This window comes from Heteronotia binoei, chromosome 7 (assembly GCF_032191835.1).
Source record: "Heteronotia binoei isolate CCM8104 ecotype False Entrance Well chromosome 7, APGP_CSIRO_Hbin_v1, whole genome shotgun sequence".
NCBI classification, from domain to species: domain Eukaryota; kingdom Metazoa; phylum Chordata; class Lepidosauria; order Squamata; family Gekkonidae; genus Heteronotia; species Heteronotia binoei.
Window position 1 is genome coordinate 35,987,419 of NC_083229.1, and position 27,042 is coordinate 36,014,460.

Consider the following 27,042-nt stretch of genomic DNA (forward strand, 5'->3'; position numbering starts at 1 on the left):
GTCCTGTTCTTTCATGAGAGATCATAATAATGAAGAGAGATATTGGCATACAGGTTATGTGACTTTTGCTTGCACTGTTTATGAAAATCTATTCATGATATTTATATAAAGAAGTTATTTAATTATTACTTAGTAAGTGTTCATGGTTGTATACTTTTGTATTTTTGTGACCTCTGGATGAAATGGTAGCTTCAAATTGTGAATGTTATGACATCACATCCCTGCTGAGGTTCCTCCCTTTTCTAAACTCCACCTTCAAACCTCCAGGAATTTCGCAACCCAGAGTTCGCAGTTCTTACCCCCCATATATCATACAGTGAAAGACTGTCAAAAGGCCACATTGCAAATCACTAAGAATATCTGTTTGGCATAGTTATTTCCTTAAAATATAAATACTGATTTTTAAAATCATACTCATAGCTTTATACAATGAAAATGTCATAAAAAGAATTTTATTTAACAGTATTTTATAACATTTTTTAAAAAACTTACAACAATAAAAAGTAGACTTGATAACTATCCAATTTCTACCCACTAGGCTAAAAAATAAGGAACAGTATAAATGTTAAACTACTGTTAATTCTAATATATTTTTTCCAGACTTCCGATAATATATTTACATACATTACATATTGAGAAGCTGATAAGGCACATACAAGAACAGTATCCAGGGAAGTGTCAAAGCAAACATGGTGTTCAGATATTCTATATTCTATGCAGAAAAATAAAACTTACTGGACTCCAATTGTGCATGTGTGCTATCTGGTATTCTGGGGATATCTCTGCAATTGTAAAAAACAAAAAAGGAAAAGGTTTTAATAAGTAATAATACATTTTTGTTACCATAGAATAATATAAAATAAATAGGGAACATCACAAAGCAAAATCTGCAGAAATCCCATTTTGTTCCAGTGGTTTGGATCTTGTGTGTCCACTCCATCCTCCCAAATGGGAGTCCTTGTTATAGTGGAATAAAACTTTTTCCAGCTGAAGAAGTCTGATCAATCCAAGGAATGTTTCCTCAGCAGTAAAAATTAGTAGAACCCAACCCTATAAAAATGCACCAGAATCAGACATAGTATTATAAAAATTAGCCAAATAATTGTAAAGATATAGTTATATTAACAGCAATCAGAGGATCTTTAGATTATGCATATCTCTCATTGTACACCACCACATCCTGAATTACATGGTCCGACAAATGGTCCACTGACATTTGACAAAATGTTGACCTCCAAGCACACACGTTGACACACAAAATGTTGACACACACACACAGAGGAACCTGAAACTGTCCAATTACAAGAAAGTCTTATTCCTACTGGGTTCTTCACGGAAGACATCCAAGTTAGCTGGATGTGAGCAACTTTATCTGTATAATATTTTACCTCCTTTCAACAGCCATTCCAAATACATTCCAATAGTTTAATATAATTCAAGTGTGCATGAATTTCACTTAATTCAACAAACATCAACTATACTTAGCTTTCTCTGGATCATCTTGCAGAACATTACATCTACGTCTGTTAAACAATGTATTTGGGGTAAAATGAAAAAATGCATTTCAGGAAAAGGCTGAAGAACCATTTTCCCAACCAGTGCCTTCTTACAAGCGTCCTCATCCATGAAATAATAGTAATAATAATAATAATAATAATAATAGGTGTATAATAATAGGTGTAGTTATAATAATAGGTGTAGTTATATTAGAGGTTGCTGTCCCTAATGTTTTAAATGGTTTAAATGTCTTACAATTTTAAATATTTTATAATTTTAAATGTATTAATTAATTTTAACTGTTTTATGCTTAAATGTTACTATGTGAAATCGTGTGCTGTGAGCCGCCCTGAGCCACTTGTTGGGAAGGGCGGGATATAAATCAAATAAATAAATAAATAAATAAATAATGTTAAACAAAGGTGGATGGCATCGATGCTGTTTCATATATGTCATCCAGTGCCAAGCAAAACAAGAAAGCTCCAGAAGAAGATTGGATTCTGGTGGAATGTACTTTGTTGTCAACAGAACAAGACATACTAGCTGCACAATATGCTGTCTTGATCATGTTAGTCACCCACACAGATATTGAGGTGGTGCCACCTTCCTTTTATTAACCGCTTTGAAACAAATAAACAGGTGTTTGTCTTTTCTAAACTTCTCTGTACATTTTAAATAAAAGAGAAGTGTTCATCTGACATCTAGGGTTTGCAGAATTTGTTCAGCAGAGGAATTAGGGGAAGGAAAGAAAACTGGCAGAACTATATCTTGGTTGATATGAAATCTAGAAACCACTTTGGGTAATAAGTCAAGGTTAGGCCTCAGAACAACCTTGTCTGCATGATATTTGGTGGAGAATGGATCACATCTCAAGGCAGTCAACTCTCCCACCCTATGTGTGGAGGTGATTTTCACTAGAAAGTGGTTTTATAGGAAAGAAATGACAATTCAGATGTTGCCATAGATTCAGAAGGTTTATGAATTAATTTGGATAAAACAAATTGAGGGAGGGGACAAGTAGAAGGAGGGTACAAGTTACATAAATCCTTAAGGAATTTCTGGGATTCTGGAGCATCAACCTGCCATCTGGGCTATTTTGGCTCCAAACTCCTCATATTTCTTAAATGTCCATTAGTCCATCAGTACTTACAACAGGAAGCAGTGATGGAGAAATGAAAGGCTCATTATTTACTCATGGCAGCAAAAGGGAATTGAAGAAAGAGTGCTTACCCCTACCCCTGTCATGTGGCCCTTTGGGCAGGAAAAGGGATACAATAAGACCAGGGTGAGGAGGAGCACTCTAGGCAGATCTTTATAAAGCTTGTTAGCTCTTGCTCTGCTGGCCTGTGATTGCACAGTCCCATGTGGGACTGTACAGAAGCTACAATAATTAAATATTTGCTGTCAAATACACACAGATGAAGATGAAAGGATGACTGTAGAAAAGCTATCAGTGGGAAAAGTCAGTCTAAAGTTTTGGTATAACTCAAGAAATAGCTATGAAACCAGTCAAAGGGCTATTTGCCCCCCTCCCATTTTTTGTGAAATGGAAGTCTTCAGATCAAAAGGTGGATTCAGCATATGAATCTTGATATAGTGAGTAAAAGTAATAAAACTTACATCATATTTGGAGACAATGGGGGACAATGAGAAATGAATTAATATGAAGAGAGAAGAGGCAGCTGAGGTAAGAAAACTTGTGTGGATACAACATGCAATTATTAGAAGTTTAAAAATATAGTATGCCTATTTTAAGCCATTTAGGCAAAGAAATTCTTACAAAAACTCACCCAATTGGCCTTGAGACTACAAGTTCCACTTGTGGCTCTGGTTTAGATTCGAGAATAATATTGTACACTTCTTCAAAGGTGGCTCCTTGCAAAAGCCTTCCATTCCATTCTAATACTTCATCACCTGCAACAAAAGACATAACAGCCTGGTTAGAAAGGAAAAGTAGTCGTACAAACTGTGTTTTAGCTAGCCTTCTTCCTAGATTGCACAGTTAATGTTTTTAAGGTTTTAAATGTTTTAAATATTTTAAATGCTTATATATTTAAATACTTGTTTAATTTTATGTTTGACTATTTGTTGTGAGCCGCCCTGAGCCACTTTCGTGGGAAGGGCAGGCTATAAATCATAAATAAATAAATAAATAATAAAAAATTAATATAAAATTGTGCATGTCATCAAATTGCAGCCAACTTAAGGTGACCCTGTAGGGTTTTCAAGGCAAGTGATTAAGCAAAGGTGGTTTGATCACCTTCTTCTGCAAATTCTTCTTTTGTGGTCTCCCATCCAAATACTGACCCTGCTTAGCTTCTAAAATCGGATTAGATTGGGCTAATTTTCTTTCACAGCCTCCTATAAATGGTGCAAATTAATTCAAAAGACTGAATTAATTTTTTAAAAGGCTGAATTAACAGGTCCCAAAAATAAGCGTCTTCGGGCAGAATATACCAACAGGTGCTTTGTGAGTAGCCAATCAAACTAGAGAATGGTTAAAGAGCATTCAGGTAAAAAAAATTAAGTTAAAACCTAAAAAAAATACTTTGAGACTTGAAGGAAGAAGTAAAAGTTAATTGCTGAATTTAGACACTTGGGATTTTTATCTTGTGGGATAAATTCTTATTTCAGAAAAATATAACTGAACATAAGCACTTTTTGTGTGCATAAAAAGTTTGTTTGGTTCCCATGCAACATGCACTTAAGAGTCAAGTCAAAAACATCAGGAATGCTTTCCAAGAAAATGTGAGATTTAAATAAAGAGATAAGCTTAATAACTGAGAATAGTTTCCCTCCCCGCTTCTTTCTTAGCTGTTACTATTTAAAAAAACCCCACAAAAAACCCACAATGTTACAGAAAATCACCACCACCCAGTTCAATTTGTAACTGGGTTCCACAAACTAAGCTACCCAGCTGCCCACTCCCCCCCCAAATGTACTATTCATGAAATTTAGAAACCCCATAATGTTCCCAATGACATTGATAATTTTGAACTCCCACATTTTGCTTAATCCCAAATCCCCTTCCTTCTGTTGCAACTATGTCAGAAAGAGATTTCTTGCTTCCTCATCCCACCTCTATTCTTGGCAGCTTGAATCCTATATAGAAATTACCTATTTTTCCTTTTCTCATTTTCAGGAAGGAAAGGGAGGTGGTAGAGCTGTGGTAGGTAGGACAGGGTGAATATAAGAAGGTGGTGTCTGATTTATTTATTTATTTATTTTTATTTTATGATTTTTATCCCGCCCTTCCCAACAAGTGGCTCTGGGCGGCTTTGTCTTAGCTTTGTCTTCTCAGTTAAATGTTATTCGTTACAGCCTAATTAATTTGTTCGTCATTCAATTAATCACAATCACGTTCTATATAATTTAATTTTAAAATTATATCCTCAAGAGGGGATGTTCCCCATTAATTGCAATGTGAAATCGATATAAATTCCTTTCCATGTATTGGATTTTGTTATATTTCTGTTCCCCATCTGGTCATGCATCTCAAAATAAATTCTGAAAACAGATCTCATCCAGAAAATGAAAAACACACATGCATGAAAAAGATCTATGTGTGAATCCATGGCCACTGGGCAAAGGACAGTGATTGGCACTGCGACTATGTAGTTTATAAATGCAAACAGTGCTGCTTAATCTTTTAACAAGTCCTTGTTAGCACTGGAACACTAACAGTGTCATTTTACAGAATTACATTATTCTAAACCTATTGAAGTCTATGGTCTTTGAAGAGGCTTAACTCTGAGATTGCACTGTAAATTTCTCATTCTAATTCTTATTACAAGTTCTGATTCAATGAGTGAATTAAATGAAATTATTCATGTCTGAGTTTTTGGGAGCACTGCAAATTCAAAGCAAAGCTGAAATTCTTTTGCAGGAAATGAGATTATCCACCAACAAACAATCTCGGTAACCTAGTTTACATTCTGAAATGTTGTAAATACCCTTCCCCCCACATAAGATTTAACTCTCAAATATATCTGATATTTCTCTCATACCCGGTCTAAGGTGTCCCACAGTATCAGCTAAACTTCCTTTTTTAACTTTGGTGATAAATGCGCAGAGCCGGCCTGATTCAGTCATTTTTCCTCCTACAACCTGTTAGTAAAAGGAAAATAACAGCAATCAACATTTTTAAAGGGTAACAAGTACTTTTTTTCATATCAGAAATGGTCAACAGGCCATAGTGAAGTGTAACACATGTACTATGAACAGATGCTATATGAAAAATTTCCCTGTACTGAAAATAGGCCAGTCAATTTTCCTAAGTCCTCATGAAAATTTTCTAGAGCAGTATTTTGAAAATCACTGGGTTCCACAAAACAATTTATTTATTTATTTATTTATTTGAGATTTATATCCCGCCCTTCCCACGAATGGCTCAGGGCGGCTTCCAACAATTTAATCAAACATAAAATTTAAACAATATTAAGTATAAAACAATTAAATATTTAAACAGTTAAAACTTTAAAACAGAATATTGCCTCAGCCCAGCAATCTGTTCAATATAACTCTAAAAATGCACAAACTGCCTAAGCCTTCAATTCTTTCCACATGCATTCCTTTGAATGTGAAATAATCATTTGTACTTAGAAGATCTCTGTTGTATACAAGCACCACATATTTCTGGACTAGGACAATTTTTATGTATTCATATAAAAGCAATATAGTTAAATGATGACTGCTAACAGTCTCCTTAACCATGCTTAACTTAAAGGTGCAGGAATGCTGGCATGATCCAATTCAGGGACTGCTAAAGACATTTTGCTGCCCTAAAGACCTTCCTTCTGTGCCACCACTTTGCCTTTGAAGCCTCTATGGAATGAAGCATGCTAGCATCCCTGCACCTTTAAGATAAGCATTGATAAAGAGACATCTTTGAGCCAAGGAAAAGGCAGAAGTGCCATTCTACAAAGTTTACTACTAGACCTGAGAGCACCTTGAAATTCTGACACAGGGCGATGGGCACAATCACAAACTGACTGCCACAGAAGATACAGCTAATCAGAGCTGTTTTTGAGCAGGAACGCACAGGAACACAGTTCCGGACGGCTTGGTGTCCGGGGTGTGTGGCCTAATATGCAAATGAGTTCTTGCAGGACTTTTTTGCAAAAAAGCTCTGTGTGGAACAATGATTATGTCAGGGGGTGTGGCTCAATACGCAAATGAGTTCCTGCTGGGGGGGGGGGGTTCTACTAAAAAAAACCCTGTAGCTAATCATAAAATGGCTGCCACAGAAAGCCAAACCAACCACAAATTGTCAAGGACCACAGTTATATGTAACAGTGCCACTTCAGCATTTCAGGCATAAGTTCTGTTTAACACGATACCTTTTCATCTGCCCATCCAATGAGATCTCCAACAGCCTATCAGAAGCTATGCTGGGTAAAGCCCCACCAGCCTGCACTCGCTTTCTGAAAACATTTGGTGAGCTCTAGAAAAGGTTTTGTTGGTTGCCACTGGGGACCCCTGTACTAAACTGAGGCAAATCTTTACCTTGCCTATCAGATGCTGCTAAACCCATCAACCAAGCCAGTACTATAGCATGCGAGCAAGGGAAAACCAGCCAGCACAGTTCATGATTGCTACAGTCATTGCCAGGTTGCAGCCCCCTAATAAGCTCATTTTCTACAGCAGTCTATGGTTTCCCTCTTCCTATAGTTCCAGCCCAGGTCCATAGTTTTGTCTGCACAGCCAAATCATGCAAAGGGGCAGCCCTGCTAGTGGATAGTAGCAAAAAAAAAAAAAACTTTTGTTGTCTTTTCCTTAATTTCTCTTCCTCTTTTCCACACTTTTTTCTTCCGCCATTTTGCTTTCTTCCTTTCATGATCTGCATTCATTCCTCTCCACTTTTAATGCCCCTCCTCCCTATTTTTCTGTCTTGGTTTCAACGCCTTTTCATCCATCCTGCTTGGCAAATTAGAACACAACTAACAGCAGTATAGCAGCTACCATTTGTTAATTTTATGAACAGAGAGGAGAGTTAGTATATCCCCATAATCTATCAAAGTAGTAAAACAGTGTTCCCTGCTTCCACCCATTACATTTGCCTTAGTGGTTATGAGGAATAGAAGTTAGAACTTAGCCTAGCTTTCATTGGAAATAGCAGAGCAAAGGGGCTGCCTGGGATAAGTTCTGGGCCAGGATGTTGATTTCTTTTTCTTTCTTTTTTTTCTGGAACTCCCTCAATGCATGGTAACAGCCAGCCAAGTTTTTTTTTATTATAATATTTTATTTTGATCAGAGTCCTATGGGGTGGCCCAGATAGAATTTTTGTCCAGGGGCACATGGTGGCAGCCCTGAGTGTAATGTTAATTCCAGCACAAAATGTGGAATGTCAGTTGTGGGATGAGACTTGGAGGGAGGGTGTCTATCAGACAACTGGACGTTTGAGTGAAGCTGTGTATCTGTGTGGTTGTATTTTTATGATTTGTTGTAAGGAAAAAGTTAGAATCTAGGAAGGTAAGAAGGAGTAAACCATGGCTGGTTTCTACACTGACAGATTTCAGCTTCTTTACCCTCACAGTGTCATCAACCAATCATAAATGACCTGCAGTGCAATCTTGTGCAGTTGGTGACCCAGGAAAGCTTCACCCTTCAGCTGCTGAGATAGCAGTTGCATTTTTAAGCAGAAGGACAGAGAAGCTGTAGCCAAGATTTGTTAAACCAAACCAGGTTTGAATGATCATCCCTGAGAGGAATCCTAGTTTCACAAACTAATAGTTAAAAATCAACTATAGTTTTAGTTAAAATAAATCATAGTTTTGTGTTGCATCTGAATCAAGCTATTATGTACAATCTGAAAATAACAATTTTAAAGGTTTTATATAAAAAGTTGATATATGAATCAGTCTTCCGGGTTGCATTCAATGGCCAGAATCAAACTGGAAAAGAAATGCATACTAAAAACACAATTACTAACCTTCAGTCCAAGCATTGCTCCTGAGTCTCTAGGCACACTTCCATCTTTTAGTCGTTTGTTTAACAAAATCCGGCCAATTAAACGGTCTCCATCTTTGGACGGCTGCCATGTCACAGGATGCTACAGTATTATGATTAAAGGGGGAAAACCCAAGAAAAGTTCAGTCTATAAATAATATCAAATTTATTTCCAACTTCAAGATTTAAATATTGTGAAATTGCTATGATTACACCACTATAGGCTTTATACAATCACAGAAATTAAGATTGTTAGGGCATCAGGCCACTTCTCACATCTTTCTGAATAACAAACAGAGTAGCTCTAAACAGATACTCCCTTCTAAATCAATTGAAGTCAATGGGTTTAGAGGACACTAACTCCATCTGGAATTAGTATGTTAGTTCTGAATTTTTTAGTACACCAAAAACCAATGTTAATATATCATTTATGGAGCAGAACAGACATAATTATTTGTACTTGAAGAGAGATACATTTGTAAGGTCTAACATGATCATTTTCGTGTTAAAAGTAATGGTTGACTTTAAACTTAGCCCGACTGTGCTTTCCTAAACAGAGTTACACCATTCTAAGCCCATTAAAGTCAATGGCCTTAAAAGGGTGTAGCTCTGCTTAGGATGGCCCTGTGAAACAGGATCTTCTGTTAGAGACTGTGACAGAAATGTGGTCAGGAACACTTTTCGTGAAGGCATGCTTACTTGGAAAGATGTCCCATCAGTTTTAGAAGAATTTGTTTTCAGCTATAGGAAACTAAATTCACAATCTGATATCAATTTAATTGTAAACAATATTTCATTTATATAGCATTTACACAGAAATACAGCTATATCTGATTGTTCAATATTTATCACACACTGTAACATACCACCAATAAAACTAACATGTCAGAACTGGGGAAAAACTAAGTCATTTTTGGTTTTGTGTAATCATAGCATCTTTTCACATTTGTATACCAGTTCCATGCCCTCACACATGCAAAGTTAGCATGCAAAAAAAAAAATCTCCCTCATTAGATCTAACATCACTAAAACAAACAATGACAATAAACACCCAAAGCAGATGTCAAAGACAATATTACCCCAAAATGCACAAAAAGAACATGGCAACGAAACAAATGAACAAACGTGGCAATTAAGGGAAAAAAGAAAAACAATATTTCTGTGTAAACAGATGTAATTTCTCTCCCCTTTTCAACCTGAAAATTACACTATTTAATTTAATTCCAATCCAGTAATATTATAGAATTAATCAGATATGCCAATTCAGAAATTATCTCATTGTTTAACCATTTTATGGGTTAAAGTGACATCACCAAATGTTATGCTTCTTTTTAGCACCTAAATTATGTTTCCTCCTTATGCTTCCAAATGTAAAACAGCAGAGCAACCCAGTGGTTGTGGTTTTGTTTTTCTTTTCTGCACCTTAGGAAATATTACATTACACCTGTCATTTTAGTATTAATCTGTTTTAATGAGTGACAGAGAGAAAACAAAGACCAAATGAGCAGATTAAAATGCAGGCACCACAAAGTCAGTACCTTTTCAATATGACTATGCTCCTCATTTAGAGTTGTGCTACTACACGTGTCTACCCCAGAATCTTTAATCTGAGGCTCAGACCATTCCAAGTCCTCTTCCAAAGAGTGGCCACCAAAGCACACCATTTTCTTTTGTCTTTCAGATAAGGTGTTAGAGTCCAACAAAACTGCCTGCTCACTAGTTTTTCTTTTTCCCCTTTGATTGTCCCCTACAGGTGTGGGATAAAAAGGATACAAAAAAGAAAACATGCAAAGATGTAAATAAAACAAAGGAACCATGAAATGGTAAAGGAAACTGAATGGTAAGGCTCCACATGTCTCACCAAAGACATTGGGGATGCCTCACTGCTATGCCAAGACGTATGGTCCCAGTTGTAATCCATGTCTCCTGTGAGAATCAGACAGACAAGATAGTGCAGTAAAGGTGAAAGAAAGGAAAGACAAAGATATTATAGACTTTGCATTTTTGATCATCCTATCTTTATATGTTTTGATTCACTTAAATGTTTTCTAGAAAATGTGGAAATTCTGATGAATGAAGGATATGACAAGTAAGTGCATGTATGTAGTCAGGATAGAAGTTATGATAGGTATTTTGTTCTTCACTTTGTGTACAGAACATCACAAAAAAGGAATGAGAATATGGACTACAGGGTTAGAATGTTAGAAATGTTATGAACAAGGAGGGAAATTGAGGCTGAGTTCCTAAAACATTTCCTTGTGTTCCACTTAATTAAACAGTGCTTATTTCAAGGAAGTGCCTACTATCATGGGATAAACTTGTATTCTTAGATTAATCATCTGGAAACATTCTAATCACTAGATTACAGAAAGTCAGATGAAGAAGGCTGTTGCTTATAAAGGTTCATGCCAGATTAAGGAGGTACAACTATACATGTTTATTTTCTCAGTGTTATCTAAAAATTTAAAAATAGCAACACTTCTGGAAACTATATCATTAATATTACTAATCTATAAAATAGAGGTCTTCTAACAAGTGACTTTCAGACTATGTTAAAAAAAATGATTACCGAACTTGTTTTCTAACAGCTGTAATAATACATATAAACTACAATAAGCAGGAGTTTAGAAATCTGCAGAGTTGTGATTATGCCATGTGGAATACAGTTTCTAACCACTGTCAGTTTCACTTAAGCATGTCAGCAATAATACATTAGAAAAAGAGGACAGCTTCAAGTCAAACCTCTGGTTATCCAAACAAACCTTTTTAAAAAAAAACCTGATAGGCAGTTTTGATTATTTTAAATATTTTTAAAATAAATATATTTATTTTAAATATATTTTAAATATATTTTTTTAAACAACAGTTGCACTACAGAAGGGATTCCAGGCTTCATCATACAGCCCTCATTCTGTTGTTCTCTCCTACTCAAACAAAATATTTTGTTTGACCCTTGCGTGATATATTTCTATTTATTTTTCCCCTTTCCAAGCAAACTTTGTTTTAGGAACATTTTAATTTTAGTGCAGATATCTAGACCCCTTAGCTATAACAATACATCTAAATAATGGTATGCTATATCCTACTATATTGCTAATTTTTTTCAAAATGTTGACATACCTGTTAAAAACTGATAGACTGTTAAGAAAGAGTACAAAATAGTCCTAGAATTAAACTCTGTAATATGCACCATCATTTTACATACTAAATTATAAAAAAATAACATTCTGCTTTTAACAAAGAGAAATCTTTAAGAATAATTGTTTGGATCCTAAGCAGTGTAAACAGTCACTAGAGGAAGGCAACTTGCACCCCAAAAGAAGTCTTCGGTGCTCCCATGAATCAGTGAACCCCTAGGATTAGTGTTGGGGTACAAAGTGTGATCTCCAATGGAGGGGATGGAATGGCAGCAATTGTTCTCCTTTCTGCCATCTATTGGTTGGACTTCTGCAATACCAACGTAAAGGCAACTTAGGATCCAAGCCCATGTCCATAATATAAAACTATAATCAACATTTCATTAAGTACAATAACAATGAAATACTCTTTCATGTCTTTTCCTCATTTTCCTCTTTCTTCCTCACCACTTCTCTCTTTATACACAAACACTAAACTTTAATAAGGAAGCAAAAAGAACAACTATACAAGCCTAACAAAAAATTTGGTAGGGTATGACATTTTGTGAGTCACTGCTCAGTCCCATGAAAGCTCATACCCTACCAAAATTTTTCTTAGTCATTAAGTTGCTACTGGACTCTTACTCTTTTCTGCTGATACAGACAGACTAATACCATCTTGATCTAACTATATCAGGGAAGGAGAAATTTAAAAAAGAGGAAGAATGAAATATTCTAAAAGTGTAGGAGTTCAAACAAGGATAAATATTATTGTATTGCCAACTCACTTCTTTTTTTACAAAAGGTTACTGTGAGAGTTCACATAAAAGTCAGAGCAGTTTGGAGCTTCTCCAAGTGGGACTGGGGAAGCTCCAGGAGCTAATGCAACAAGCACAGGGTCACCAAGAGGTCAAGACTATTTGGAGCCCAGCCCTTCTCCAGATGGAACTGGAGAGGATTTAAGGGCTCCTGAACTGAACACAAGGGTCAGCAATCAGGAAGACAAGGAGGGATCCCAGCTGGTTGTTCAACATCCAGGTACTGAGAGGAGCGGTGCCAGGCCACTCCTCCAGGTCAGACCCTATGCCAGGTGAAAGACTTGTTGGGGCAATTTGTGGGGCTCATGTCACTTAAGGAATGCAGCATGGGATCCTGTACATGTGATAGAAATAAAATGCTCTTCAGCTGAAACCCCCAGGACTTGTTTTGTCTTATTTGCCACAAGTTGGGACTCGTCCAGGATCCATACCAGCTAAGCAAGCTGCTGATGAGCTACTATGTCAGAGCCAGAAGCTGCTGCTACAAACCTACCCCTCCTAAACATCACACAGTTAGGGGAATGGCCCAGGGCAAGCTGATACAGTGGGTCGTGGACTAGCAGCAAGCAGCATAGGACCGTTGCGGCAAGAGATTGCCAGCATCTAGTCCCACAAACAGGGGGAGCCAGAAGTACAGCCAGGGGGCCCCTTTTGTCTCTCCAAGACAACAGAGACCACTTACCAAGGTACCATCTCCAAGATGCCTCCCCTGCCAGGCGAGCCACTGGGATGGAAGCCAGCTACAGGAGGAAGTCCTTACATGGACTGTAATTTTTTCCTACCAGTTGACCCAAGTTACACTGTCACTTAGACCCTCCACTGATGGTGCCAGTTGAGGTTTTTGGAAAACAGGTTTGAGCAGTGGTTGATACCAGGAGTGCTCTCAGAATAATTAGGCTGGAGCTGGTTCCCCCAGAGGTTCCCTGTGGTCCATCCCAGGCAGCCCACTATATCCATGGGGCATTGGAGAAATGGTCCACCATATGTAGCTGCATCCAGGTGGGACACTACCAGGCCAAGTTGCTCCTAGCCTTGGTGGCTAAGCTGCCCATGCCAGTGCTGCTGGGGTGGGACATGTGTAGGACCATATAGCTGAAATGGTGTCTGCTTGCTACTGTAACCCCTAAAGGCGTGGGATTATCACAAGTCCAGACCCTGTAATGTCTGGAAAGATAGACGCTCTCACATCAGTCACATTGAGACAAGATATTTCGGGAACTTGTTAAGCTACTGTAGATTTTTCGCACGCTAAGCAGAATATTTTACATGCTTCCTGTGAGAATCTTTGTGTTGCTATGTCTTAAGCTGAGATATTTTCGGATACCTGAACCCTATATAATAAAGGCCGCTTGCTTTGCAAGTTAAGTATTTTCTCCTCAACACGCATGTTGTGTGGTTCATTCCAACAGACATGCCCTACTGGCAGCTGGTGGTAATTGGGGCAGTTTCATTGCTGGGCATTTGATCTCCCATCATCCCTAACAGAGACCCTCGCCACTCACCAGGATGGACAAAATGCTGCCAAAGACTTCAAGGATGGAGCAGCCACCATTCCAGGACCAGAGATACATCCAGGAAACTGGGCACATGACTGTAACTTTTGCCACTGGGTGGAGGCGGACACAACACTCAAACTGGTAAGGTGCAGCTCACAGTGGACAAGGGTCAAGTCCTAGACCTGAGGAGGACTCAGAGACTTCCCCAGTTTGAGAAGGATGGCTTTTATTGGAGAGTGACTAAAGGGTGGGACGCCTCGGCTGAGACACAACAGCTAGTCCTGCCCCCAAAAGTCCAGTTGCTTGTCCTGGCGCAAGCCCACGATGGGGATTGGGCTGGTCACCTTGTGAGTGCCAAGATGTCAAAGAAGGTGTTGGCCAAGTTTTTGGCCAACCGTGGCCACAGATGGTGCGGCCTACTGTAAATCCTGCCCTCGTTGCCCTGAATCCACGGGTTCCACCCCCAGCTGCAACCTCTCCCCCTCATAGCTGAGCCCTTTAGCCATGGAGGCATGGATTTGTGGTGCCATTGCCGCAGACCGCGAAAAGAAAGTTTATGCCCAGAATAAAACTTTGTTGGTCTTAAAGGCACTGGACTGAAACTTTGTTTTACTGCTTTAGGTCAATATGAAGACCCACTTGAGTCCAAGCTGCTGTTTCACTAGGTTGTAATCCATTCTGAATTTTAATTTGTATAAAATAGGCATAATATTAAGTCCAATGAGGGTTGTGAAATTTTACAAAGAAATATTATAACAGTCCTGGAAAATTTATAATTAGTTTAATTCCTCCCCCCCCCCCTTCATCCCCATACCATTCCCTCTAATTGACTCTGGACAACAGGGAAAACCAGAAGACAATGGTAATACTCTGGCATAAACATTTTTAACTGTACACTGGATTATAGGTATTATATGGACTAAAAGCAGTATGGCTCCTTTCCATCCAAGTTTATGAGTATTTACAGTGCCTTAAATCTGCAGACCAAATGTATTGCAATCTACAATGAAATATGATTCAGAGATTTATAGATAAAGCTATAAAAAAGTGATACTGAATAATAAAATGCAACTGTTTCCTTAGGCTCACAGAAGGAAAAACAAAGGGCTGTTGTATTTTGAACAAAAGGTATCAATAAGCACTTCCAAGGAAAAGTTAATATATAGACCTGTTTTAGGTAACACAAAAGACAACCATATGAAGATTACTGGACACAAATAAAACACCTCATAAAAATGTCTACTGAAGCAGTTTTAATATCATAATGATTTGTTGCATTATTATATGGTTTTAATTTGTAAGTTTTTAACTTTTTAACCTATGTTGTTATCTGCCCTGAACCTATCCACGGGAAAGGGCGGAATATAAGCTAACAAAAATGAATGAATAAGCAGAACACCTTCCTTCACCTTATGATGAAAGCATAGCCACAGTGCAAGTGGTTGTGTAATGATTCAATAGCATGAATCCTTAATGATAGAGCCAGTGTAATGTTTCCTATTTTCACTGTAATATAAAAGATCCTCTTTACGGATAGAACATTAAAACTGATGAAATGTTATTTTCATTACAGGACAGAAAAACCAACGAGACAAAAATGATCTTTCTGCTTACATGACTATACTAATTATTGTATACTGCATATCTTCCAACCATGCCTTGTAAACATATTTGTTTGTACACAGCCGTATAGGAATTTTATGGACCAGGACTTTCCCACTCCCCTCCTCCTGCAGCAGGACACTGAAATTTCATTCCTAGGAGCCAGTAAACCATCAGGAACAAGATAGGGCAAAATTGCGGTCTATGGGGGGAGAAGCAATTGATGGAAAACATCGCTCTTCCACAAATACAAATGCTGCTCCACCAGAGGAACTGCGTATTGGATTAAATTTACTTTGGGCAGCCTACTATATGTGCATGTATTTATAATAGTGGAGGTTGAGGTTTACCACAGAGTTAGAGGGGATTTCTAGAGCAGTTGGGAGTGCCATGACAATCAGCAATGTTTTCCATGCTAGGCCCCATCCCCAAATAGCTTTCAGGGAACATGGGCCTGGAATACCTAACAGTGCATGCATGTGTACTGGGAAACTAGAAGTGTCATCACCATCAAATAGCAACATGTGGCCCACAATGATGCTAAACAGAGCATTTTCATTGAAATATTCAAAACGTCTTTTCTGTTTATTCACTGCCAGTTCAGATACCATCAGTGTATATTTCATTAGGATTCTTTGTCCCATTTACTTATTTCCCAGTTTTTTCCTCAGTCTCTCAGTTTGGGGAAAGATGTTTTTGAGGGTCTACACAATTTGCTTTCATCCACACCATACTGAATACTGAATATCTGGAAATTTGGTCTGGAAATTCGGTCACTTCACTATTCACCTTGGTACCAGCTCAATTAAGAATATGTTAATTAGCAATGATTCTTACACAGATCCTTGAGGAATTCCATAGTTACTCAGAGGCCTCAGATTCAGTGGGAGCTCACAGGAGCACAGCTCCTGAACCTTTCTAAGAGTTCCACCTCCTCTTTCTGAGATAGGCTTCCCAACCCCCCTGGATTAGCAGCCCAATCCCCCGCTATCTAAAAATCTGATAGCGGGGGGGGGGGGTGGAACGGAGTCGTGTCTCTTTCCCTGCCTGGCTTCAGGCTTCTCCCTTCCTCCGGCTCACAAAGACCCGCCCACCGCCGGCCTGCTATTCGCTCCAGTTCGCCTCCCTTCACGAGGTGCATGCTGGGACTTGTAGTCCTTGCATCCTCTCACGTCTGCTGAGCATTATTCTCTATGTGGAGATTGGTTCTCATAGGGTATAATGGGGAATTGATCTGGAGGTTTCGGGGGCTCTGGGGGAGCTGTTTTTTGAGGTAGAGGCACCAAATTTTCCGTATAGTATCTAGTGACTCTCCCCAAAGTACCTCCCAAGTTTCAAAACGATTGGACCAGGGGGTCCCATTCTATGAGCCCCAAAAGAAGGTGCCCCTATCCATTATTTTCTATGGAAGGAAGACATTTAAAAAGGTGTGCGGTTCCTTTAAATGTGATGGCCAGAACTCCCTTGGAGTTCAATTATGCTTGTCACACCCTTGTTCCTGGCTCTGCCCCGATGTCTCCTGGCTCCACCCCCAAAGTCTCCTGGCTCCACCCCCAAAGTCCCCAGATATTTCTTGAATTGGACTTGGCAACCCTATTCTGAGAGCTCCACCTCCTTGTCCATTGAATAGTATGTGCAGCTGCATAACAATCCCCGGATGAGTTCCACCACCTATTTTTCTTCAAAATGACCCCTGGTTACTCATATTCACAATTTTGCACAATGCCAGCTAGGTAGGGTCTGGATCATCTCTCAACTACCAGCTTCAGGAACCATTTGAAGAAACATCAACAGAAAGTGCTTTTCCAGGGGGAGAGAAAGACTGGTGAGGAGGCTGTGCACTTGCCAGCCAAAAAAGAGGGTAGTTGTTCTGCTATCACCAAATGTGTTCTGCCCTCTAGGTATCCTGTAGGAAAGAGATGCCAAGCAATCTCTGATGGAGGTTGGTGAGGTTGGCACTAGGTTGCTAAGAGTGGGCAGGAAAAAGTGAGATGATCATTCTAGACAGTCAGCCCTTTTCCATTGTAGAAGATGTTGGCTTCCACAAGCTGCTCCAGAATGCATACTCTGATACATGGTCTCTGCTTGCACCACACTGAGCAGAACCATAGGGTGTTCCTTCTATAGGGCTGACAGGGACTATGTGAAGGCACAGTTGTCCCCTGCTTTGAGAACAATTGTGCACTTCATCTCCGATGTCTGGGTATCTATTGCTGCAGCATGGGTATCTACTGCTGCAGGAACACTGGTGACAACCCTGATGATGTTGTGGGTGGAGATGGGACAACCAATGTTCAGCAGGCTGAGATGGTGGGCCACTAGGACAGCTATTGCCAAGCTTTCCTTCATGTCAAAGTTCTTGACAAGGCAAACAGCAGACATTTCTGCCACATTCAGTGGAGGAAGTAGGCAGAGACATCTTCATGGTGACTGATGGCAGTGTTAATACTGGGTGGAAGCACAGGCTGTGGGCCCGAGGTTCATGTAATGCATGGCCAATCTTTACCTTGTGGTGAAAGATGTCTTGCATTTGAGTTTTGCAGAGAATCCCAAACTGTACACTGTGACTTGTGATTTCCAGTATCTGCTACAGAACTGCTGGAATGTCATAGGTCACTTCTCACACAGTGTGAAGGCTACCCATCTGCTGTTTGAGAAGCAGGCACTGATAGTCATGCCAGAGCACCATCCAATCAGCTATGTAAGTGCTCACTAGATCTCCACCTGTGCCATGCTTGACTGTTTGATGGAAAATAAGAGTGCCCAAACTAAGCTGATCTCAGAAACTGATGTTGTGAGAAAGTTCAATAATGAGAATTGGTTCACTATCTCCCAGATGGTAGAAGCCCTTAAACCTTTCAAAGAGCTCACAAAAGTGCTCTCATCTGACATGGCAAGCTTGAGTATTGTCATTCCCTTGATCCAAAGGCTACAGGGAAAGATGGTCTCATTTCTGGACCCAGAAGCATTAAGTCCACTCACTGAGCAGCTACAAGTGGGCATCAGCCATTCACTGACCAGAAGGTCTACATGTGAGCAATCATGTACGTCCCAAGCATCAAGGGCAGCCCTGTTGAATAGGCCAGCCAGTTCATTCACTGGAGTGATGAGCTTTCTTGGCAGATGGTCATATCAGGCCAAGAGGGGCACTCTGCCAGCAGAGGACGAGGAAAGCAAAAGAAATTCTGCTGCTGTTCCCCCTGCCTCGCCTTCTGGGCAAGCTCCCTCCCATGACCATTCTCAAGATGTCCATGGAGATGGAGGCCATTGGGGAAGCAGCCCCTCTGAAATGTGAGGCACACAAGTCAGGCTTCTGTAGTAAGGGAATGGTAAGGGAATATAAATTGCAGCCTGCCAATGCACTGAGCTACTGGAGCAGGAGAGAGGCCAGACCTCTCTCTTATGGCTCAGAGAAGCCACTTCTGCCCTCCAACAAGTGTGCTCATGTCTGCTTCCCTGGGGAGTTGAGTATTTGGTCTTTCTGAAGGTCAGCTTGCCACTCCTCAACTACCAGCTCTGGACTTTGAGGATGATTGAAGTGAATCTGTATCCTATCTCAATAATTGTTGGGAAACTGGGGTGAGGGGGGGGGGGACTCTTCCAGAACTTAAAACTTTACAGGCAGAAGTAGAAAGAAAGTAGGGAAGTTACCCAATTTGATATGAATCCTGTATCCCAAATTGTGTTTTTTAAAAACCTACACCAAAACCCCTCAGTTGAACCCTAATAGCTGTGTGGCAAAGGGGGATGTTAGTGAGGCTCAACTGCAGTACCTCAGCACAATCCTCTGCAGAAAATAATACAGCACCAATAACGTTCATCTTGTTGGACCAAGAAGCTTGGACTTTGAGGGAAGATTCATTAGAACCAGGCCTGACTAGAATTGCCAGGTACAGATTGGGAAATTCCAAAGTATTTTGTGGTGAAGTAAGGAGTGCAGGGTTTGGGGAGTGGAGAGGTCTCAGCATGGTATAATGCCACTGAATCCATTCTACAAAGCAGCTATTTTTTCTAGAGGGACAGATCTCTGTTTTGTGCAGTTCAGTTATTATTCCAGGGAATCTCCGGGTCCCACCTGTATACTGGAACTCTAGGCCTAACAACACTCCCTGGGTGACATGGTTTCACCTGACCTGCATGACTCAACTAAAGAGACTGCCAATGCAGTTTACCAATGTGTTGCACTGGGGTGGGGGGGTCAACTCTGTGGCATTACACTATGCTGAGGTCTCTCCCTCCCCAAACCCTGCATTCCTCAAACTTCACCACAAAAGTTCCTGGAATTTCCCCACTTGTACCTGGCAACCCTAGGCCTGGCCCTAATGAATCCTGCTTCAAAGGTCAAAGTAGGCCTAAAAAGGATGCTGCCATGCCCCTGCCTTTTCACTCACAAAACCCCAGCCTGAAATTCTGTGGTTGTCAAGCAACAGTCATTGAGGGGATCTGTGTTTTATTTATTTATTTTATTGAATTCATATTCCACCCTCCCCTATAAATGAGCTCAGGGCAGATTACAACATACAACATTACAAAACTTAAGACATTAAAAAATCAATAAAAACAATATATTAAAACAAATAGAAACCTCCTGGTTCAAAGCAGGAGACAGAAGGGTATAAGGTTAGAACAATTTCCAGCCGGCCACTAATTAATGATGTCATAGTTCAAGTGGGCCTTTTCAAGGGAGGCCAATTCAGTTTCGCTTGGTTTAATGTGGATGCCCGCTGCCTCACTCAAGGCCTGGTGGAACAGCTCTATCTTGCAGGCCCTGTGAAAAAGTAGAAGATCTGGCAGGGCCCTAATCTCTAATGGGAGCATGTTCCACCAGGCTGGGATCAGAGCAGAAAAAGCCTTGGCCCTAGTCAAGGCCAGACGGATATCTTTAAGGCTGGGGACAACCAGGAGATATTGGTTTTCTGAGCATAAAGCCTTTTAGGGCACATACAGGGAGAGGCAGACCCTCAAATATGTTGGCCTCAAGCTTCAAAAGGCTTTGAAGGTCAATACCAGTATCTTGAATGAATTTGGTACTCAGTGTAAATGGAACTGGCTGAATACCCACCAGTACAGGCAGTGCCGTCAGCAGGTGTGCCAGTGCATTTTGCATCAGCTGGAATTTCCAGATTAGCCCCAAGGGCAAGCCCACATAGAGCGAGTTACAGTAATCCAGTCTGGAAGTGACCATTGCACTATAGCTACGTCCTGAGGTGAGAGGTAGGGTGCCAACTGCCTGATCTGCTGAAGACGGCAGCAGACCCGGCCTTCCTGGGGAGGGGAAGATATGACGGTGGGAATGGACGGAGATATGAGAGAAGGAGACAGAGACAAAACAGTGCTCGCCCCCCTTCTAGTCTACTTCCCATCCCAACGGTGACAAGTAGGGGGACCAAGAGAAATTGCCCGCGTCCGACACTGGTGTTATGCAACGCCAGGTCTATAAATAATAAGATCGAGACCATTAGGGACTTCCTGCTTCGGCAGGATGCAGACCTGGCTTGCGTGACCGAGACCTGGGTTCAAGAGGGAGAGACAACGGCACTCTCCCAGATGACTCCCCCAGGCTACTCGGTCTTCCACCAGTCGCGGATTAGCGGGCGGGGTGGCGGTATTCATACGGGAGGCTTACTCCTTCCGGGCCCTCCCGGCCCCAAAGATCGACGGTGTTGAATGTGTCGGCCTTGTGTTGGATGTCGGGGAGAGGTTGGCGATCTGGCTGGTGTACCGTCCGCCTAACGCACCGGCCAGCGCCTTACCATCCCTGATGGAGGCGGTGTCCGGCTGGGCGTTGGAGTACCCAGGGCTTCTGGTCCTGGGTGACTTCAATGTCCATGCCGATGACGCGGCTTCCATGCAGGCGATGGACCTAGTGTCTTCCATGGCGACACTGGGACTCTCCCAATTTGTTACGACTCCCACGCATCAGGCTGGGCACACATTAGATCTGATCTTTGCGGCCGGGATTAAAGTGAACGAAATCGCAACGGAGGCGATACCATGGTCGGATCACTTAGCCCTCAAGGCTCGTATGGAGACGCTACCACAACCCTGTAAGGGCGGAGAGCCTATTTTGGCTCGCCCGCGGAGCCTGATGGACCCGGAACGGTTCCAAACGGCTCTTCGGGATCCTTGGCCCCCTTGCGATTCCCTTGATGCCCTGGTTGATACCTGGCAAGACCGGCTATCTGGGGCAATCAACGAGATCGCACCCCGACGTCCTCTGCGCCCTCGTTCAAGGCTGGCTCCCTGGTATACCCCGGAGCTACGCCGGCTGAAACAAGGACTCCGACGACTAGAGAGGCAGTGGCGGCGCACTCGTGGCGAAGCGGCGAGAACATCCTACAGAACGTTTATGAGGTCGTATGAGATGGCAGTCAAGGCCGCGAAGAAGAAGTACTTCGCGGCCAAGATTGCGTCTGCAAATTCGCGCCCGGCACAATTGTTTAAAATAATTGGACACTTAACTACACTGCCCCAGGGCAGACCAAACGTCAGAGAATTAGAAATAGGCTGTGAGGCTTTTGCGAAATTTTTTGCAGACAAAATCACGTCGCTCCGCCAGGACCTGCCCATCACCTTAGATACAGTACATGAGCCCGAGGCCCCATGCCTGTCTTCTGATTTAACTCTGGATCATTTCGACCCGCTCAACCTGGAGGAAGTCGACGGAATTCTCTCCTCTGCGCGCCCTACAACTTGCGATCTGGACCCATGCCCCTCCTGGCTAATTAAATCCTGCCAGAGGGAGCTTGAATGTCCTTTACGGGACATCATAAATAGATCCCTCTCGGAGGGGCGCTTTCCATCATCCCTGAAAGAGGCTTTGGTCCGACCCCTCTTGAAAAAAAGTACAGCAGACCCGGCCGAATTGGCAAACTACCGACCGGTCTCTAATTTACCGTTTTTAGGTAAAATAATAGAGAGGGCAGTGGCGTCGCAGTTGCAGAGCTTTCTGGATGAAGCTTCCATCCTAGACCCTTGCCAGTCCGGCTTTCGCCCGGGTTATGGGACGGAGACAGTACTGGTCGCCCTGGTAGATGATCTCCAACGGCATCTGGATCGGGGCGGTGTGGCGGTGCTGATGTTGTTAGATCTGTCGGCCGCGTTCGACACGGTCGACCATCGGCTACTGACCCGCCGCCTCGCCGATATAGGGGTGAGGGGGTCTGCCTTACAATGGCTCTCCTCCTTCCTCGAGGATCGGGGACAAAGGGTGGCAATTGGTGGTGAGCGGTCCCGGAGGCGCACACTGGATTGTGGAGTGCCTCAGGGGGCAGTTCTCTCACCAATGTTATTCAATATCTATATGCGCCCTCTTGCCCAGATTGCCAGGAGATATGGACTTGGGTGCCATCAATATGCAGATGACACCCAACTCTATCTGCTGATGGACGGCCGGCCTGACTGCGTCCCTGAGAATTTAGACCGGGCCCTGCAGGATATGGCAACATGGTTGAGGGAGAGTGGGCTGAAACTGAATCCAGCGAAGACAGAAGTCCTTTGTCTGGGTCGGGGCGCCCGGGAAGGGGAAATACCTCTTCCGGTCTTCGACGGGGCGCCGCTGAAAGCGGCGCACCGGGTTAGGAGTCTGGGAGTCTTACTGGAGCCTTCATTATCAATGGAGGCCCAGATTGTAGCCACTGCCAAGTCAGCCTTTTTCCACTTGAGGCGGGCAAGGCAGTTGGCTCCCTTCCTAGAGCGCCAAGATCTGGCAACGGTACTTCACGCAACGGTCACCTCGAGACTGGATTACTGTAATGCCCTCTACATGGGGCTGCCTCTGTACCGAACCCGGAAGCTGCAGCTGGTGCAGAACGCAGCGGCCAGACTGTTACTGGGGCTCCCTAAATGGGAGCATATACAGCCTGGGCTGCGCGAGCTGCACTGGCTGCCAGTTACATACCGGGTTCGTTACAAAGTGCTGGTCATCACCTTTAAAGCCCTATATGGTCGAGGACCTGTCTACCTTAGGGACCGTCTTTCCCCATACGAACCCCAGAGAGCACTGAGGTCAGCTGGAAAAAACTTGCTGACCACCCCCGGACCAAGAGAGGTGAAGCTGCAATGCACCCGTAATCGGGCCTTCTCCTCTGTAGCCCCGAACCTATGGAACCAACTTCCAGAGGAAATGCGGGCCCTGCGGAACCTTGAACAATTCCGCAGGGCCTGCAAAACTTTCCTCTTTCGACTGGCTTTCGCTGATGAAGGAAGTGATTGCTGATGAAGGAAGTGACTGCTAAGGATTACCGCCATCATATAAAGAACAAACAGCACTAGCACTTTTATTACTAATTAATTAATCAATTTTAAACTTATTAGAATTTTAACGTTAAATGTAACTTTGTTGTTTTGTTGTTTTTGTATAATTGAATGATGTTGTCAGCCGCCCTGAGCCTGCTTCGGCGGGGAGGGCGGGATATAAATAAAATTACCTACCTACCTACCTACCAGGCAACTGTAGTGACCTGGACCTCCATAGAGAGTGAGGCATCCAGGACCACTCCCAGGCTTTTCAACGTCTGGGCCGCACAAGTGGTGTGCTGTCCAGGGCTGGAAGCCTAATACCCTGTGATGCTCTACCCCAGCTTAGGCACAGGACCTAAGGGTTAATATTCAGCTAATTTTGCTGCAACCACTCAGCCACAGCCCCCAAGGCCTCAACCAGATGGTCTGGGGTTGAACCTGGGCAACCATACATCAACAGACAGAGCTAGCTGTCATCCACATGCAGGTGATAACCAAGCCCAAACCTCCAGACTAACCGGGCAAGGGGGCACATATAGATGCTAAACATCACTGGCGAGAGAACTGCCCCCTGCTGCACACCACATTCAAGTGAGTGCCTCAATGAGAGCTGTTTGCCAAGCACCACCCTCTGTCCCCAACCATGGAGAAAGGAGGAAAACCACTGTAAGGCAAATCCCTGAGCTCCTATGTTGGTGAGGAGGTGGGTCATAAGATTGTAGTTGACCGTGTCAAACGCCACCATCAAATCTAAGAGCAACAGAAGCGCTGACCCACCTCAATCCAGATGCTCCGGAGAACATCTGTGAGGGCAGGATCCTGTCAACATCTTCCCGAGAGAGCTGGCAGAAGTGGTCCAAAATTGGACCTGAAGACGGACAAGTTCCCTTACTATAGTTCCAGTTCCCTTACTATAGTAACTATGGTTGGTAGGTCCTGGGGAAGAGATAGGATTCTATCTGTGAAATAGGTCACATAAGCCTCACAACCAATCTCCAGTTCCCTAGCATTTTGCTTGCCTGATGGCAATGTAATTAAAGATCAACTTGTTCTAAAAACCTGGGCCGGGTGCGACTTCGCAGATGCAATGGAGGCTGCATAGAACTCTTAGCAGACTTCATTGCATAGAACTTAGCATAGAACTCTTAGCAGACTTCATTGCCATCTCATAGACTTTCATAAATGTTCTATAAGAAGCTCTTGCCTCTCCATCACGAGTACACTGCCACACTCACTCTAGTCGTCTCAGCTGCCAATTCATCCTCCACAGCTACAAGGTATACTATGGGACTACTTTGGTGCGGCAGCAGAGAGGACACTGGGGGACAATATCATTGATGGCTGTGGAGAGTCACAAATGTCAATCTTCCACCATCACATCTAACAATCCACTAGAGGGCATTGGATCCTGCAGAGCTTCCTGAAGCCGATCAGGGTCCATTTGGCTCCATCGGCAAGCATAAATACGCTTGCCACCTAAACAGGGAGGGTTTTGCATGTCCACTGGACCTTCAGGGCAAGATGGTCTAACCATAGGACTGCATCCGCAGCTACCAGATCCACATGTATCCCCATTCCAAAGATCAAAACCAGCGTATGGCCCACCTGATGTGTAGGGGCCAACATAAACTGGGAGAGTCCCAGGGCCTCCATAGATGACACTAGATCCTGAGCTTGAGGATGCTACAGACACTCCTTTTATCCTTTTTCAGATTTTTTTAAAATTCCCCAACATATTTGTTTTATTTCATATTTTCCTGCAAATCTGGGCCCCTTTTCAGATTTGTAGAAAGACCTGTCTTGCCCATTCACAGCTCCATCACAAGATCTAAGTATCCAAAGATTTAACAGACTTCACTATTAGAATATGATACCCAGGTCCCTGATCAGAGTTACCAATTTCACAGGGCATTTCAAAGTTAAAATACACACATGCAGGGCCAGAAAATGTGTAATGTATATGGGACCATTTTATAAAAAAAGGAAATCACAAGCCCAGCTATTGGAGGAGGAAAAAATCCTCACAAACAACACACAAACTAATCCATTAAAAATTCCCAGCAACCAAACCATTTACAATTTAAGAAGGAATATTGCATGATGATCAAGGAAACCTATTGTTTTCCCTGTCAGTCCTTACATTAGAGTTTCTAAGTAATTCAGAATTCTTGATAATAAATGATGTATCCAAACACTTGGAAATGCTGCTTACAACTGATGAGCTGTTTTCAATTCAAGCTGAGGGGACTTCACCCATCATTGGGGAGGAGGAATTGTTTAATTCTAGAGTCTGTAATATGTATCTTGGTGTCAGCACAAACTATTTTATTTGATAGATCCAAGTGGGCAGCCATGTTGGTCTGAAGCAATAGAAGCAATTAGTCTGCAGTTGGTCTGAAGCAATTAGGAAAAAAGGAATACATTAAAATATAGTTGAAGATGGGTTAGTATATGTAATACGATAAACAGCCAATATCCCTTATTTGAGAATGTCAATACAACCCCCCCCCCTCCAATATTCTGATACACTGTTCTAATGGCAAACTATAATGATGTTATAACCTCTTGAGCAACTATGCTTTCTATTTAAACCCAAACCTATTTAAAGCCAGAATGATACCCAGATTTATGGCACTTCAAACCTACAACATCAGTCTGCTTTTTATCACCCTCTACTGTTGTTTCAGCCCAGTTCAACACTAACTAACACAGACCCCAATTTGTGATTCTTTTAATCTGCTAAAAACATTCCCATGACTCTACATACCAACACACTGTCTACTTTCTCTATATTAAGAACTGCTTGCCATTCCATTTTTGTGTCTGATGAGGTCTGCTTAGAGCATACGAAAGCTTACATTCTGAATAAAACTTAGTTGGTCTTAAAAGTAAAACTTGTCTACTGCTTTTTTCTATGTTATTTGCTGATATTTTAAAATTTTCTTACAGAACAATGTAATAAATATCATGTAATAAATAAATAAATACATATTGGGTGCATTGGAAAGGGCAAACTTCACTTTATCAAACCTGATAGTTCAAATTTAATTTGGTGAGATCAAAATTTTTTACATGTCAGACCCAAAACAAACTCGTGCTAGGCCTGCTTCAATAGAGAAAATGCAAGTCCAGTTAGATGCAATGGAAGCTAGGATAATGAAGGGGGTGAAAGAAATGATAACTGCCTCTAAAAAAGAAATAAGAAAGGATATTTAGGACTTAAAGAAAAATTTTTTAAAAAAAGAAATAGAGAATCTCAGAAATGACACTTTGGTAATAACAAAGAAAGTACAAGAAGTGGAAGAGAGATTGAAAACACATGAC

At 41.9% G+C, this 27,042-nt stretch overlaps 1 protein-coding gene across 50 annotated transcripts in view; it reads right to left on the minus strand.

The window, feature by feature from the left end:
- The window catches only part of RIMS2 (regulating synaptic membrane exocytosis 2), a 679,145-nt gene that overhangs the window by 284,115 nt on the left and 367,988 nt on the right, over nucleotides 1-27,042 (minus strand). For 41 of the 50 annotated variants that reach the window (XM_060243358.1, XM_060243355.1, XM_060243365.1 and 38 more), the window contains 5 exons: nucleotides 9,984-10,192; nucleotides 8,429-8,548; nucleotides 5,505-5,604; nucleotides 3,288-3,411; nucleotides 736-782 (listed from right to left, as the gene is read on the minus strand). In XM_060243358.1, the coding sequence (XP_060099341.1) occupies nucleotides 736-782; nucleotides 3,288-3,411; nucleotides 5,505-5,604; nucleotides 8,429-8,548; nucleotides 9,984-10,192 (600 nt within the window). Of the gene's footprint in view, nucleotides 1-735; nucleotides 783-3,287; nucleotides 3,412-5,504; nucleotides 5,605-8,428; nucleotides 8,549-9,983; nucleotides 10,193-10,306; nucleotides 10,372-27,042 lie in introns of all 50 variants that reach the window. The other 9 variants (XM_060243373.1, XM_060243378.1, XM_060243385.1 and 6 more) reach the window with 2 other exon arrangements.